The sequence below is a fragment of the Ruditapes philippinarum genome, unplaced genomic scaffold (assembly GCF_026571515.1).
Source record: "Ruditapes philippinarum isolate M1 unplaced genomic scaffold, ASM2657151v2 ctg753_1_1_1_1, whole genome shotgun sequence".
Lineage (NCBI taxonomy): Eukaryota > Metazoa > Mollusca > Bivalvia > Venerida > Veneridae > Ruditapes > Ruditapes philippinarum.
Window position 1 is genome coordinate 233,368 of NW_026854157.1, and position 17,508 is coordinate 250,875.

Sequence of the window (17,508 nt, forward strand, 5' to 3'; positions counted from 1 at the left end):
CAGTTGACCTGTAGACGTTAGTGGAATTCTTTACTTCATATCATAGTTTCAATAGATATATTTGAAACACAATTTTTAAAAGGCATTTTTTAATTTTTTGTTTCGGAAAGGGAAAAAATTTTTTCGTTTTTTACATTATTTACATTTGCCTAAAAACATGTAAAATGTTCGGGGGGACCAAAATGGGACGGGAAACTTTTTTAAGTAAATTTTGTTAAAAAAGTTTTTTTTACATATTTTTAAAATTAAACGTTAAAAAAAGTATAGAACCATTTACTTTTATTTTTCTTTTCAGCCAATATTCAAAATTTTTATCATATCTTTTTTCGCTTTAAAAAAGCCCAATAAATTTTTTTATGATTAAAAAAACTCATACATTTAATCATCATTTAAACTTTTAACTAACTTTCTAAAGGTATAAAAAATTTAAAAGGGAAAAAATTGACATCTTTTTGTTTCGGGGGTACCATAAGAAGAAGAAAAAAAAAATTTATTTATTTTACTAAATAAAATCATAGTTCAATTTTTAAAATAGCCCCATTATTATTTTATTACTCTAAATTACTTTCGAAAAAAAGTTAATTTTTTTAACCTCAATTTTAAATTGAAATAAAAAAAAACATATTTTTTCACCATACCCTAACCCAAACCCTGGTACCATACAAAACCAACATTGCAAAAAGATCAGGGCAGGTACACCCTCTTTTTATCAAACCCAATTTTAAACTCATTTTTTTTCTTTTTTTTTATTTGAAACATAACTCTTTAAAAAAATTTAAAAAATAAAATTGCATTTTTGTTCAAAAACTTTTTATTTTTATTTCTCAAACCGCCATTCATCTTTTATAATCATCAACGTTTTTTTCAAACCCCAAAGTACCCTTTTTAAATCGAAAGTACTTGTAATTAAAACATAAAAGTGAGGTCTCGCAAATTTTTAAACAATATCTGTTCTATTCATAATTTATTAAGTGACTAATGTTGGAATATAAAAAAAACTGTAAGTACTTGTAAGTCATATACAGATTTATTTCCAGGAATATAGAATAAAGTTCATATAATATCTAAAAGGATTCGTCTACGAAAGGATTGTAAATATAAAGTAAATTATTATGTACATGAAATATCTATAAATGGAATACGGTTTAAACTTATATCTATAAAGCGTTTTACTCGATCGAGTTATACACTATAATTACGTCAGGGTTGACCTAAATTTTTAAGTAAACACAGCGACAATATTAAATCGCTATGGTTCTTGATAACTTACACCGGAAAAGGAAGTAAACTCATACAGATATTTGAAATAACAGTACAGCCTAGATTTATCTATGGCGGAGGTCAACATCGTGAGTACTAGTTTATGATTATGTACATAATACATTTCATTTTATTCTGCACTTGTTTTTGAACTTACTTTTTATGTATAATTTGCCACAAAGATTAACTATGTCTTGATTACTATCGTTAGCATAGCATAACGTAGCCAGGTCAGTAAATAGTAAATAGACCTCTCTACACATCAATATTTGACTACATAATTAATGTCATTAGATATCACAATCAATAAAGAAATTCGATCTTACTGGTTATCGATAAAAATATACAATAACTAGGTCTATATTATGACAATGTATCCAATGTTTTCGTGTGTTACCCCTTGAAAATGTGCATTCCTCTTGCTTTAATATCCTTCTTCTTTTTCTTATCACGGTGCGACCATCTTGTTGCATTGTTGTTGTTAGAAATGCAACCATTGAACACCAGCCCTATAATTTCTAATAAAAATGTCATATAAAAGTATATGAACATTAAGAAAAATCCGAATGTAAGAAACTCAGCATGTTTCGCTTACATATTTACTTTTTTCGATTTGGATATGCACTAATTACTGGCTTGGCTGCGAGCCGTTTACCTGTAATTGTATCATATGCATTGATATATCATTAATTGTTGATAAGATTTCATTTTGACAAAAATGATGATTAATGCATTAGAAACAGTGACATAGTTACATACCTATGTATAGATGTATGTAAACATGTGAAAGACACAAAACCTGCTCTTCATTCTTTATCGTTCGCAGTGTTATACTCTTGTTTTATCTTTTTCTTAAGAAGTGTCGCCAATAAAGCATGGCGTTTTACAGCTGAGAGCAGCAAAGGAAACCCACCGTTCGGAAAATATTGGAGATGTTAAATGATTACAAATACTTAAATGAGGAGGATAGACAAAAAGGCTGAAATAAGACGACTTAACGAGGTAAAGTGACCCCATCCCCTAGGTGTATGCACCCCCTGTCTTTATCTGTTAAAGAATATTAACTCTCCGGTCATATTATGACTCACGGTCAAAGTATTATGATTTCCCCATATGTACAAAGTAGCCCGCGCAAGGAATGGTGACCCATTTTGAATAATGCCACCCACACCATCAGTATACAAGCAGATTATGAAATTTTGTTGTATGGCGATTAATCTTAAAACGATACTCATTTTCACGCTTTATATGCACGATTTCCTGCTAAAAATGTTTGGTTTATTACCACTATTTGCAAATGTCTATACATAATTCTAATATTATTTGTAGAGCGATATATATTTATCAATATTTCATAAGCATAAAAGAGTAATATGGCGTATGTAACATATTTCTAACCAGGAAGTAGATATTTAAATCAACAACAGTGGACCACTCTTCGGCCCGAAATATATATTATGTAGCATAATCATAAATGCCAACCACTTGGTATGAAACTTGCAAATATCATTCAAAATTGTTATCTGATTTTGACGTGTTCGTTTATACTATAATAAAGATCACACAGCCAGGCGTAAACTTAAAATATTTATACCCATTTGAAAGTGATGCTTTGAAGCAAACTATGATTCATAATATATTCTTATTAATGAGCGAAAGTACAACGATGGGTATTAAAATAAAATAAAATAATTTAAACAATTTCATGACTATTTCACTATATAGACACACACTTGAAATAAAATCGGTGATGTCAAGTAATAAGAATGAAAAGAAAAACAATGATGTTTATATGTTTCATTTAAGATAATAATTATTGACAAATTTCAAGTGTGAGGAATAGCCTCACTTTAGTTATTATATTACTATATTTAGTCCGTAAATAGTGCTTTCGAAAGAAAGTAATTTATTGTTAACCAGCTCAAGTGTACAGGTATTGAAAGGGTAAAAAAAGCATATTTCATTACACCATATCTTAACTCTTAACATGTTGAGACTTGACCGAAAGTGATAATCATTTGCAACCAGTATTGAGCTTGGTCAGCATGTACATCCGTTTGTCTGGTGTTCCTTCACCTTACACTACATTAAAGGCAGGGAACCAGACTTGCACATCCGTCTCATTAGACTCTATCATTAAACTGTTCGTAGCTCATTCTTTGATTCGTTAAGGGCATATAATCTTTGCAAGGAGTGTTCAAAATTCAAAATAGGAAATTCGGCAGGTTTGTGATCAAACACTTCCATCGTAATGGCTCAAACACATTTGACATTTCGATCTCATGATATTCATCAGTACGTTATTTTCAAACCGAAAGAAGCCGTTATGAAATCGAAAATAGCTGGCTTGCTGCAAATAACTTACACATGATATTAAGTATATTATTTATCAAGTGACTAATGTTTGGATATAACAACTTTAAGTACTAAGTAATGTTACATATTTATGTTTAAGGTTTAACTATCTTATATGATTCCTCTACGAAATGATTGTAAATATAAGGCGTATTATCATGTACATGAAATATCTATAAATAGAATATTGTTTACTCTCAAATCAGTGTTATACTTGAGTAATACAGTATAATTTTGTTACTACAGGATTGACCTAAATTGTTAATGTTTTCTCATCGAAAATGTTACACAATTGATATGGGTCTTGATAACTTACACCGGAAAAGAAGTAAATTCATGAAGATATTTGAACAGGACAGCCAATATTTAACTATGGTGTGCAACTGTATCGTAAGTACAAGTTGATGTCTAATTCTATTTTGTTGTGTGCATGATGTTTTCGTTTAACTATGAATGATGTTTTGTAGAATAAGCTTGTTACTATCAATTAGTTGCATGCGCTATCAGTTCTAGTTATTTAAAATGTATTCAGGAATGATAATTTATCTGACTTATACATTTAACTGAATTAAAACATAATTGATAGTATTGAGAAAAAAACACTATCAAAATGATATATGTTAGAAACGGTGATACTGTCATGACTGTTACACTCAAATGTTTACACTTTATGAACAACGAGTATACGCCTCCTTCGATCATTCGCTTTGGTTTCGTACAATGTACATATCTTTGAATTCCCGTCTTCAATATTAGACTCTTTCCTGACAAGAATACGGATATATGTGTTATTAAAATATTTTAAGTGCATGTTCTTATAATGATCAAATTATCACGAATGCTATCTTTTTCTAAAATTAACTATGTTCCCTAATTAAAACGTTTTTTTTTTTTTTAAAAAAACAAATTAGTGTCCCTTTGATTAATAACTGAAACTTTTGTTTTGTAGAATCTTATAATCTTTGTAGACCACATATGACAATCAATTTATTTAAGTATATTTGTGATTATCTTTCTTGAATGTTTGATAACATGTGACGTCACAACTTAATCAGCCTAAGACTGTGATTATTTTTTTACATTTTGTTCCTGTTTAAAATATTGGTGGATAATTTCTTGTATGATTTATGATTACAAGAACTGCTACGAATAGGCCATACATGTACCAAAAAAGTTAAATTTCAATAATACCGAAATGCGTTGAAACTGATTTTTTTAAGGTAAGGTAAGGTTAGGTATCATTATGCTATATTTGGATGATATGCAATACAGTTTCAGCGACATCTTTCGTTGTTAATATACGAATGTATGTATCATTATTGTGCTAGTAATATATGTTTGCCTGGCTGAAATTTTAGTTTGAAAGCAAGTGAAAAAGTATTAACATCTTCGATGATGTATTATAAGAATAACTAAAAGCATGAGAACAATTTCAGTATTTTATATACTGAACTATCATTGAGTTATTTGTATAATGGCAAAGATGTCACGATTTTTATATAACAGAATAATAACATTTCAGGATAAAGTATATTGCCACTGTTATGAATGAACACAAATGACATGACTCAGGTTTGTCACAGAAATACTTACCTCTCTCCTGATATCGAGGGAAAGTTGGAACAATATGACATAAAGATTGACCAACATAGTGAAAACATTGAAGATCGTGAGAAGTTATTGATTATAAAGTTAAAAAGGTTTAGCATCGATTTGAAAAATGCGCAATACAAATTGTGTGAACAGGAGAGAGAGATAAAATTATTACGCGTTCAATTAAAAAAGGAAGGCGGCTGTGATTATGTAATACCAGGAGTATGTGATTCAGAAACATTATATGATATTGAGAGGAATAATGTTTGTCAATATACGAGTTCTGCAAAGGAAGATACTGAAATGACAAAAATGGAAATGCACAAAATAATTGATAATCTGATAGAAGAAACGGAATCATTGAAACGTCAAATGAGTACCAAGGATATTGAAATTAGGCAACTTGGATTCAGATATAAACTATCAGATGACATCCTGAAAGAAAGTAAGTTAGGGAAGAGAACAAAATTCTGCAACGTTCTTTATGAAAAAGCTTATCTACAAGAACACATGGAATTTCTGCAGGAGGACAATCTAAAAAAGGATGAAGAACTCTTAAAAGCAAGACGTGAACTAAAAAGGGCACAGGAATGGAAAATGGATATGTCAGACAAGTGCACCATTAAAGCAAGACTTACAGCACACAAGCAAGAGATCAGAAGTCTTCAGGAAACAATTAAGCGTGTAGTATTCCTCAAAGATGAGATTCAAGTAGAATTGAATAAGTCACTACAAAAAGAGGCTGAGTTGCAGATAACTGTGTCACAGCTTGAAGATGAGAATAAGGAAAAAGAAAAAAAGATAAATATAATGACATACCGGCTGAATAGGAATATTGGAATCATTCATGATAACAAAGATGAAAGACATGCATTGAAAGAACTGAAACAGAGCAAACGTGAGATTGAATACGAAAGGGAAAAGACATTCACTAAACAAATGCAAATGAGTAAAATATTTGAAGAAAATGAACATTTAAAAAAAGAAATATTGAGAAAAGATAGAGACATACAAGAACTTACTGATTTCTCTAAAAGTACTGAGACACTGAAAAAAGAAACAGAAGCAAAAATGAGTGACATGCGAAGTGAAGCAAACAAGCAAACTGTATATCTTCAAGAACAATTAAAGCAATCACGTAATGAAATAGCTTCGCTCCGTGTAAATTGCAATAAACTTAAATATAGTAATCAGCAAAAAGATTTTCAGATATCTGAACTGAAGCATGAAACTGAACGGAATACCAAAACATTGCAGGAAAGAGAATCTGAAATGCAGAGGCTACTGAAAGATGCAAAATGTGAGCTTGAAACCTGTAAAAAAGAGATTGAAATGGAAAAAAATCAGTCTAAAATCGAAATGACTAAATTAGGTAGTGAAATTGAATACTGTTATTTGAAGATAAAGGAAAAAGAATCCGATTTAGTAAGACTGGGTGTCGAGTATAGAAATCGAGTTGAACTAAAAGAGCAAGAAGAACATAAACTTCGTGACATTATAAGCAGACACTTCAGGGATATAAAGAATCTTGAAAAAGAATTAGAGAAACGAAATGTTGAAATTTTTGCAAAAGAGAAAATGACACAACAAAAAGATGAATTGAAACAAGCGTTAAATCAGTCGCACGAGGTTGCTGTAAAAAAAGATTCTCTCAAACAGGCATTGGATAGGTCAGCTCAAATGGAAGAAGCATTACGTAAAACAGTAAATGAACTACGGATCGTTGGTCATTCATTGCAAATGCAAAAGGAAAACGCAGAGGAAAGATTGAAACATTTCGAAGAACAGATGGAATATGACAAAGAAAAGGTGTATACAATTAAACGTCAGATGTGTAAGGAAATTGAAGATTTGAAAAAAGAATTGACGGAAAAGGAAACAGCATTACAAGATATTCATATTCAGTATCACGACTCTGTGAAACTGCAGGAAGAAATGGAGATGAAACTAAATGGAGTAATCAGTCAAAAGGAGCTTGAAATTAAAGAAAAAAAATGTCAGATTACAGAATTAAAATGTCAGTTAAAGGAAATAACAGAAACATCACAGCAAAGGGAGTCTGAATTAAGAAAAATAAATAGTTCTTTGAAGTTGCAACTTAAGACTATGGAGAGAGATTTGAAGAAACTTACTCTGGATATTACATATGGAAACGAAAGAGCAAGAACAAATAAAAAGCGTATGGAGAAAATGAATGACGAAATTAAAAGCCTTCAACTAACATTGAAGGAAAAAGAAAGTAACAATAAAAATTTAAAAGATGATATTCATCAGATGAAAAAAGAAGAAACAAAATTAAATTCCATTGCTCACAAACAGAGGAATGAAATTAAAGATCTTAAAGGAAAAATAGAGGAAAAAGATTTAGAAGTTACACATGTTGATCAAAGTAAAGAACTTGAACTGTTTCAACAAGAATTAAATAAATCAAAAGAAGAAGAGCTTGACCTGCGAGAAATTAACCAAGTTCTACGGAATAGAAATGCTGAAATTGAAATGGAAGTTACTGATTTAAAAAAACAGGTGGATGAAATTTCAAAAACATCAAATCAGACAGAACATGAATTAAGAAATATCAATCTTTCTTTGGAACAGCAAGTTAAAAATTCAGAAATTAGATTGGAACAGCAACAGCTTGAAATCTCACATGAAAAAGAATTGACACTAACAAATCAAACACGTATCGAACAATTGAGCGAAGAAATAGAATGTTTAAAACTAACAATGAAGGAAAAAGATAAGACTTTGCAAAAATATCATGAACGATTTGAAGATGCCAATCAATGTAAGGAAGAAGCAGTTTCAAAACTGAATATAGTCGTCAACAAGCAGAAGAAAGAAATTCAACATCTTCAAGAAGAAGTTGAAAATAGGGATATGAAACTAGCTAGCGTTGATCAAGTTAATAAACGTAGTTATCATGTGCAACAAGCTTTAAATGAGTCACACGGAAAGGAGTCTGAATTAAGTAAAACTATCAATGCCCTACAAAGAGGTTATCAAGAAAAAGAAGATCAAATAAGTAACTTAAAGAGTCAAGTAAATGAATTGACAGATACATTCAACAAAAGAGAAGCAGAATTGAACATTATGAATCGTTCTTTGCAAACACAACTAAACACTACAAAAGAAGAACTAAGACAGCTACACAAAGATGTATCACACGACAAAGCATTAGTAAGCACAAATCAAAAGCATATGGTAGAAATGGGTAAAGAAATTAAAAAATTAAAACAAGATTTGGAGCAAAAAGAAATAACTTTGCAAGAACATAATGTTCAGTATGAGGCTTGTATTAAAATTAAGCAAGGGGAAGAATCGAAACTGAATGCAATTATCGAAGAACAAAAATGCAAAATTCAATCTTTAAAAGAAGACATTAGGGAAAAAAATATGGAAGTAAATAGTATAGAAAAAATTAAGAAACAAAAGGATCAGATTCAGGAAGCGTTTGATGCGCTTCGGGTAAAAGAAACTTCCCTTTGTAAAAGTAGCCGAGTTCTTGAAATCAAAAATAAAGAGAAAGACGAAGAAGTCACCGAATTAAAGCAACAGCTTGATGACCTGAGGAAAACATCGAATCAAAAGGAAAATGAATTAAAAAATAGCATTTCTTCTTTGAAACAGGAATTAAACATTAAAGAAACAGAATTGGGGCGAAAAGAGGTAGAACATTCAAATGTAAAAGCATTGATAAGCACGAAAGACAAGCATGATGCGACAATGGCTGGGGAAATCGATCGCTTAAAGGTAGAAGTGAAGCTTAAAGAAACACTGTTGCAAGAATTTAATGGCAAGTTAAAAGATGCTGTAAAAGTTAAAGAAGGAACAGAATCAAACCTGAAAGAAATCATTATTAAACAAAATGAAGATATTAATCATTTAAAAGCCAAAATTGAAATGCAAAATAATCAAAATGTCACCATTGATGAAGTAGAAAATCGTAGCAAACAAATTCAACAAGCATTAAATGAATCACACAAGAAAGAGGCTGAATTAGGTAGAACAATCGATATTCTACAAAGAAGAGACAAAGAAAACGAAGGTCAGATAAGAGAACTGAAAGATCAGATGAACGAATTGTCGAATACGTCTAAACGAAAGGAAAATCAATTACAAAGTATGATTTCCTCTTTGCAAACACAACTCAAAAATACAGAATCAAAATTGAAGGAGCTGCACCAAGAAAAGTTGCATGAAAAAGAATCATTAAGCACATATAAAAAACAAATGGTGGGATTAAATAAAGAAATCGAAAGTTTGAAACAGGAAGTAAAACTAAAAGACGCAAGAATACATGAGTATGATATCCAGTGTAAAGATGCTCTTAAAACTAAACAAGAAGCTGAATGGAAACTGAAAGAAATCATCAACAAACAAAACAATGAAATTCAACATCTGCAAAAACAAATTGAGAAAAAAGATATAGAAGCAAATGATATTGCGGAACTTAAGAAACATAATGAGGAAGTTCAACGAGCATTTAATGACCTATGTGAAAAAGAGGCTGATCTTCGTAAAAGTAACAAAGATCTACATTGTAGAAACAGGGAAAAAGAAGATGAAGTCAGAGAATTAAAGAAGCAACTGAGTGAAATGTTAAAAACAGTAAGTCAGAAGGAAAATGAATCACAAAATATTATCCATTCTATTAAACAGCAACTTAAGAATACAGAGGCAATCATGAGGCAACAACAGTTAGATATATCACAAGAAAAGAAATTGATGAGCACTAAAGACAAAGATATGGTAAAAATGACAGAAGAAATTAAAAGTTTGAAATTACAAGTGAAGCAAAAAGAATCAACGTTGCAAAAATGTAGCGAACAATATACAGATGCTGTTAAATTGAAGCAAGAAGCAGAATCGAAATTGAACGAAATTATCCACAATCACAAGACAGAAATTCGACATCTTCAAAGAGACATTGAGAGAAAAGATAATGAAATAGCAAGAATCGAACAAATAAATATACGTTACGAAAAGGTCAAGAACACATTAAATGAGTCACAAGAAAAGGAAGTAACATTTCGTGAAACTATAAAAGCACTTGAGAATAAAAATCAGGAAAATGAAAATAGAATTGCTGAATTGAAACGCAAACTTGACAAAACATCAGAAGAGTCTCATAAAATGGAAATTGAATTGAAAGAAACGAAACATTTATTGAATGGAAAAATTAAAAGTATAGAAACAGAAAAAGATCAATATAAACAAGATATTGCAAATGCAAAACAACTTTCAAAGGCTGCGCAGATAAAGATGTCTGAAATGGATACAAGAATTAACGATTTAACGAATAAATTGAAAAAGAAGGAAGAGGACCTACAAAAAGGAAAAGAAAACCTAAGCGGCATAATTGATTCACAAAAAGAGCAAATTCAACATCTTGAAAGGGAAGTTCAGAAGCGAGAAAGGAAGATGAAGTCTGTACAAATAGAAAAAGATAATGAACTGCAGGAAATGGAAAAAAATATGGTCGAATTGGAAAATCAAATGAAACATATGCTATCAAAATTACGTGACACGGAGGCTGAGTTAGATGAAACAAAATCAAGGTGATTAATTATGTTAATTCATTAGTTCAATCGTTTACATTATACTTTGAATATCCTTTGTTATAAAACAGGAAGTAATACAATTAAAACCAAACGGGTGAAATGAATTTTTTTATGATTACGAAAAGTTTCTGATTATGTTTAAATATACATTTTTTTACACTTTTTTGAAGGCTGAGTCGCGTAATGGGAGACAGATTGACTGACAACAACCCAAATATAACCGATTTAAGTGACAGAAATCGTCCTACAAAAATAGCCGAGAAATGTGCTGAGTTGTACGATAATGAATGGACAGATGCCTTTGATGTTTTAGAAAAGCTATTCCGGACCGAGGAGGCTGCGATTGAAGCACTTTTGCTTATTTTACAAGTAGATTATTTTTTTATTTTTATTTTTATTTTCATTTGTATCCTTCAATATGCTTTACTTCAATGCACTTTATTACATGTATAAACATTATCAAATAAAATATGATAAACAAGATCAACAAGGAAAGGCGGCGTTCAATGAACGCAACCCCCACACGACCCAGCAACAAGAACCAATGGCAAGGAGCCCAGGAGGACCCCAAACAAAAACAGGACAGGGCAAAGACAGAGCACGGACAGGTTAATGATTAAATGATAATTAATTTAATTAACTGATCAGGAATTCAAAGAAAACAAAAATAGGCCCACAAAGGGGAAGGGGACAGGAGACCGGGGGGAAGGGGGTGGGGAGTAACCAAAGAAATAAAAACTAGAAGCAATGGGGAAGATACTTACCGTAGACGAGAAAACAACAAGGGACACAAGCAAAAGTGTCACCAAAACAGTATGAAACAACATAAGACATACATCTGAGGAACATAGTGGGGCGCCGCCTTGGAACGGTCAGCAGCATAATAATGACTGCTGGGGAGTTTAAACCGGTTAATGGTGCACCCAAACCTCGCTTCTTAGCCCCACCAATGATCCTATAAACGAGACAGTGTAAATAAAATGAATCCCGCCAAGTGAAATTCTAAACAGTTGTCATGGTTACAAAAAGGTTAAATAAGTAAAACACTAAAATGATCATGTAGAAACATATAAAAGTAAACCCAACGACCATAACAAAAGTACTCAATGTCCTAAAGGAAGACAGAGCAACAAGAAAATCACCTACAAGGGCCCGACGAAGCAAGGCAGAAGACGAACATTAAGACAATTCAGTCCCAAAGGGCTTTACGAACTATACTGCTTACAATGTAGTCGAAATTATCAAAATATATATGATATGAACATACACTTTGTAATTGCAAGAACCTGTTTATTGATTGCAATGGATACAATATGTAGAAAAAGATGCACCATATGAAGATATTGTTTTAGTTGATACTTTTTACTCTATTTTAAGCGTATGAAGACACACATTTGTCATGTTGCTTCACTCTCAATTGATTTTTTAAACGAGCTGAGTAAATCAATATTAAAATACAAGTTCATACTATTAAATATTATACTGAATTTTACTGTGGTATTACATTTTGTTATACTTAAGTACATCATTCATAGTAAACTTGCATTAAACATTTTCTACTTAACATTTCAGAACGCCATGCATTTCTGTAAGACAATGGCACAGCGTCAGATAGAGTTTATAGAGCGAGAAATGTATTTCGCAGATGAAAAAGTATGTTTATTAATTGACAATATTTAGTTGTAAAATTGTTAAAAGTTACCATACGTGTTCTAGAGTTAAGTCTTAATAAGTAATCATAAAATTGTATGACAGCAATAACAATTGAATGCACGCGGTTGTATTGGCTCTGTGTTAGGTAGGTGCAATTTAACGTTGAGCGAAAATATTTTCAGATAATAAGGACCAAAAAGTCATTTTTTCACGTTATTATGAATTATATATTTAATCTAATATTACAGATTATATAAGTTTTTTATGTTTAACTTGATTATCAGTTGAAGATTTAATGAGTATCTTTAAAAGATAATTACACGATTTCTTTGTCTAAATGTAAGTACCATTAATATTTTAGGAAAAAATTGCAGTATCATCAGATATTCAAAAATTGATTAAAGACAGACGTAAAGCTACGGCAACTGCTGTTGTTGGAAATCTTAAAAAGGTAATGTAATAGTTTTGCAATTTGATTGCGTCGATGTTATAATCATCGGCTAGTATAGTCCACAATATTTTAGGTCAGTATGATATAGGATGTTTTTAAACACAGCAAGACGTGGGGCGTCCGTGACGTCGTAAAAAAACCTTTATCTCCCTCTAACTGCTGTAGGTTCGAACCGCGCCAGCGCCTTTAGCTTTTTTTATGTGAGAAAGCCATCTAGCTAGCTTACGGAACGTATGTGGTTCTCCTGAGGCGGCCGTTAGTGCCTGAAATAATGCACGGAGGGGCATCTGAAGTCTTCATCAACCATCAAAACCAGAAAAGTTGCCATATGCCTAATTCTGTTACCCCCCCCCCACCCCCCACCAAAAAAAAAAAAAAATAAATAAATAAATAAAAAATGACGGACCTTATTACATGTTTTACCTATGATTGCTTGTAAATCTTCATAAACATTGCAAAATTAAGTGAATTCGACCAGAAATCAGTTTTAGCTCCCTTTACTAAGAATTTCCATAATAAACCCAGGATTTTATCATTGTGTCCTTTTTATCATGTTCGTTTCTTGTAGATATATTTTGCTGAACTGAAGCAATCGAAAGATAAAATAATGAGAGCTGCCTTAGACGTTGAACCGTATACATCAGAATGTATCGAAATCTGCTGGTTTATGCTGGTTTGTATATTTTCACATGGATTCGTTTTCCTCTCTCAGAATTTTACAGAATGTACGAAAAAGGTTTATTAGAAATATGATTTATTTCATAGATTAAAATGGAAATTGATGTTACGGTTAAGTTGTGCAGGTGTATATTAATGTCAAAAGGAACCTTTATATTTGTATTGTAACATGAAACTATATTTTACACGATACGACGTCGATTGCTTTGGTCGACATGACAAAACACTGAAAATATGTATTATTACCCTAGTCGTTATATATTTTAATGTATTTAATCAATTTTGTTTACCAAATAATATCGAGTCGAATATCTATGTACCATATTATATTAATTATTGTAGCAAACCATATTTAGTTGATTTGGAATTATCAACACTAATTTATATTATCATCCATATATATATTTTACAGATACAGGATCCTCCTGTTGTTTTCGCTCCTTTGCCAATTAAAGGATCGAGTTTCGACACTAACTTTTACAAACCCTATACCAAAAGCGGGACTCATGTCGACTTCGCTGTATGGCCTGCCTTATTACTGCATGACGGAGGTCCAATCCTAGCAAAAGGAGTGGCCCAAGGGTACGGAAACAAATAAGTTATGACTGTAATGTAGGAATGAATCGCAAAATATTAAAATCTTGTGTATATACACAAATGTATGTCAAACGTGTCTATAGAACGATTCTATTACAGTAACTTTAGAATTGCACAATATATCATTACTTACTATAATGATGGATATATCCGCAGATCAACAAATTAACTACTGTTTAACTTAAATTTACTTTGTTTATTGATGTGTTGTTGTTTTTTGTTTGAAATTATCATTAATTTCACATCCATGGAATTATTTTTTCTTGAATTGTTGTTGAATTATATTGTGTATTGGAAGGATAGACATATTTACTAATTTTGTATGCTGAAATAGAATTCATTTCTGAAACACAAATTGTATATACTTTGTTTATTGATGTGTTGTTGTTTTTTGTTTGAAATTATCATTAATTTCACATCCATGCAATTATTTTTCTTGAAACATTCATCTTCATCTTTAGATTTAGATAGATACCTTTTGTTTTTAATATTGAGAATTTTTCCCATGTTTAAAGGCTTTTTCTTATGTTTGGTAGGAATAGTTATTGTGAATTGGAAAGATAAACATATTTACTAATTTTGTATGCTGAAATAGAATTCATTTCTCAAACATATATTGTATATTAATTTGTCATAGTGGTGATGTAGCTACTGTTAGTAGAAATATAATACATGCATATTAAACAGTTTTTATGATACCTCAAGTTATGTTATTGTTATACATTTTATGTCTCTATGAAGAAATGCTTTGCATTGATGTCAGTGAAAGTATTATTATTGTTTACCTGTTCCGATTTTCCAAATGGAATATTCATCCTCAGCGGTTATTGTGTGTCTCATACTGAGTATTTTAATGTTTTACTGATATATACTTTTTATATGACCATTTTTGTTACGCAAAGAACTTTTTGACTATCATATTTGTTATACATTTAAAGAGAAGTACGTCGATCGTTTTGTTGCCAACACCTTTAGAAGCATTTGGCTACAATTGTATTGTTTATTTATTGTTTAATTTTTGTGTATTGAACAGACCAATCTTTTGTTTTCTTTTCTTTTGTTCATAATTGCATACAGAGTAAAAGAGATGAAGTATCATCACAGAAACTTCAGAGAGTAATAGTAATCCAACAATAATATATAAAATCTATGGTTTAAGTAAAAAGGAAACACATCTATAATTATCTAATTTGCGTTATATTGTTTTGTCATTGTATATACACGTTTTTGTTGTTTAAGGAATACATTGAATAGTTATTTGTAAAGTAGGACCTACAATTCTCTATACAAAATAAACTTAAACAAATGTGATATACCTTATCAGTTGACTTGTAAAAGAATACACCTATGTCACTATCTCGGTCGAATTATCACTTTTATTTTGTAATCAAAATATACCTTAAATAAATACACTTTTGTTATTTATTTATGACATTATAGTGCTACAATTGTAATATTTTTAATCAATATAGGATCTAGAATTCTCCACATACACACTCAAGTAAAGATATACAAGATTTTTAACAGCTTTATATTTTACTTCTTATAAAGACGTCGGTTAGAGAAACCCGTAAGTGTGTTATCTAGATAATCATAAATAAGATCAACTGATATTTATTTCATGTGACAAGTGACTGACATTCTGATAAACCCAGTTTCTGATAACCCAATTTTAAATACAAATTGTCAAGTACCAGATAAAATCAGCTTTGCTCTCTATATCTGTTTCAAGTTCTTATTGTTATATAACAATGAATTATTAGTTATTTCTACGTTTGTTATCAAATGAGCATGATCAAAATTGTGTCTATCTGTTTATAATGAAAAGTGGAGCGTGTACACAATGTTTGCACTATACCCAGAAAATACTCTACACTTTGAAGAATAGAATAAATTATGCATATTAAATGATGTGTTTGTTATACGTATGCACACATGTATCTTACTATGATTTTTGATGGGCGTTTTACTAAATAAACCTACTTGGTCTGGATCAGTAGGTATCTTGGTGTGTTTGAGCACTTCCGAACAAAAGAGAAAGAGAATGAACTATCACATCTATAAAACTACAAAGAGGACCGAAAGGCGAAAACCGTCAAATTGATACAAATATGCATTCTCAAGCGAACATTAATCTTTGAGAAAATTTTAGAAACTTCCGGGGTTCCAACGGTTGATAATGAAGGGAGTAATACAGATATAGAGTTGGTTAAATATCTCAGGTACGGCTGCTATAGAATATATAATTACTCCAAAAACAGTGGTAGAAATGCGCTAGCCAAAGTCGTTTAACTGTAAGAAGTTTCTTACTTTGTTTAAGCATATCGTCTTAAAGCTCATATGTCAACATTTACCAAAATAGCAAAATTACAACAAAACCTCGGGTCAATGTTAATAGTAGCAATTAAGATTAAATTGTAAATATGTTATTACTTCATTACATTATCATGACATTATAAAGCATAGAATGTATGTTGTAAAGCACAAAGTTATGTGTTTTTTTGTATAATATTATAAAGTTATAGATACCTTTTGATAGTTTAATGTGTAAAAGGTCATAAATCTTGGGCTTTCTTTTTTATTTAAATTAAACTGTTTTATTTGATTCTTAAAACAAACGTACCTTCAAATTCTCTTTACTTGTTTAGACTATTAAGTTTGTATATTTTTACAAAAGATAAATGAAATCGTTGTACGTATGATGTGCTTTGATATCGTCTGAAATACATGTATGGTTCTGATGAAAGTGAAGTGAATGCTGATGTTAGAGACCTCTGAAAAGGTTTACCCTTGCTGTAGTTGCTGCATTTTACTAGTTTCATAAAATCAATTGAAAAGTCTCTCTTTATCTGTTTAAAATCAATTGCATTATTTATTGTAAGTATTTGGCCTAAGTTATTATGCTAGCATAGCAAGGCATATACATGTTGTCTTTTGCAGTTATACGCAAACTTATTTCTGCAATTTTGTCACCTCTTACGACGTAATTCTTATAACACTTTTATAACAACGATCGCAAAGTATTTTTGCCGTGTTTAATACTGAATGCAACAATTAATAAGCCCCTGCCATATAGGGGTGAGGCCTCATTCATGACTTGAAATCGTTTAACTTTGTGAATTTACTTTTGTCATATTAAATATATTACTGTGTAAACGTATTCTTGTAGTTCTACTGGAAACACGTTTTCTTTAACTCTATTTTCTGTATTCTAGTTTACAATTTCAGTTGTATATACAATTGTCTCGTCTCAGATATATAAGTGTGCCAATCTGTTTATTCAATTTGTAAATGAGAGATAACCCCAATAAGGTAATAGCAGACGACAGGTTCATAATGATCCGAATGATTCGACAAACT

At 30.8% G+C, this 17,508-nt stretch overlaps 1 protein-coding gene across 1 annotated transcript; it reads left to right on the top strand.

The window, feature by feature from the left end:
- The first annotated feature begins 1,064 nt into the window (after window positions 1–1,064).
- Window positions 1,065–15,191, top strand: LOC132739186 (putative leucine-rich repeat-containing protein DDB_G0290503). Its single transcript, XM_060726852.1, has 9 exons — window positions 1,065–1,349; window positions 2,118–2,262; window positions 3,862–4,005; window positions 5,138–10,766; window positions 10,940–11,138; window positions 12,342–12,422; window positions 12,784–12,873; window positions 13,442–13,546; window positions 13,964–15,191. The coding sequence occupies exons 4-9, from the start codon at window positions 5,164–5,166 to the stop codon at window positions 14,147–14,149; spliced, it is 6,264 nt and encodes a 2,087-aa protein (XP_060582835.1). The 5' UTR covers window positions 1,065–1,349; window positions 2,118–2,262; window positions 3,862–4,005; window positions 5,138–5,163; the 3' UTR covers window positions 14,150–15,191.
- Window positions 15,192–17,508: the final 2,317 nt, after the last annotated feature.

Excerpts from the sequence above, each read along its gene's own strand:
- LOC132739186 (XM_060726852.1), top strand. The coding sequence starts at position 5,164 with ATGAACACAAATGACATGACTCAGGTTTGTCACAGAAATACTTACCTC. Across the intron at positions 12,423-12,783 it reads TGTATTTCGCAGATGAAAAA|GAAAAAATTGCAGTATCATC; the intron begins GTATGTTTATTA and ends TTAATATTTTAG. Across the intron at positions 13,547-13,963 it reads AAATCTGCTGGTTTATGCTG|ATACAGGATCCTCCTGTTGT; the intron begins GTTTGTATATTT and ends TATATTTTACAG.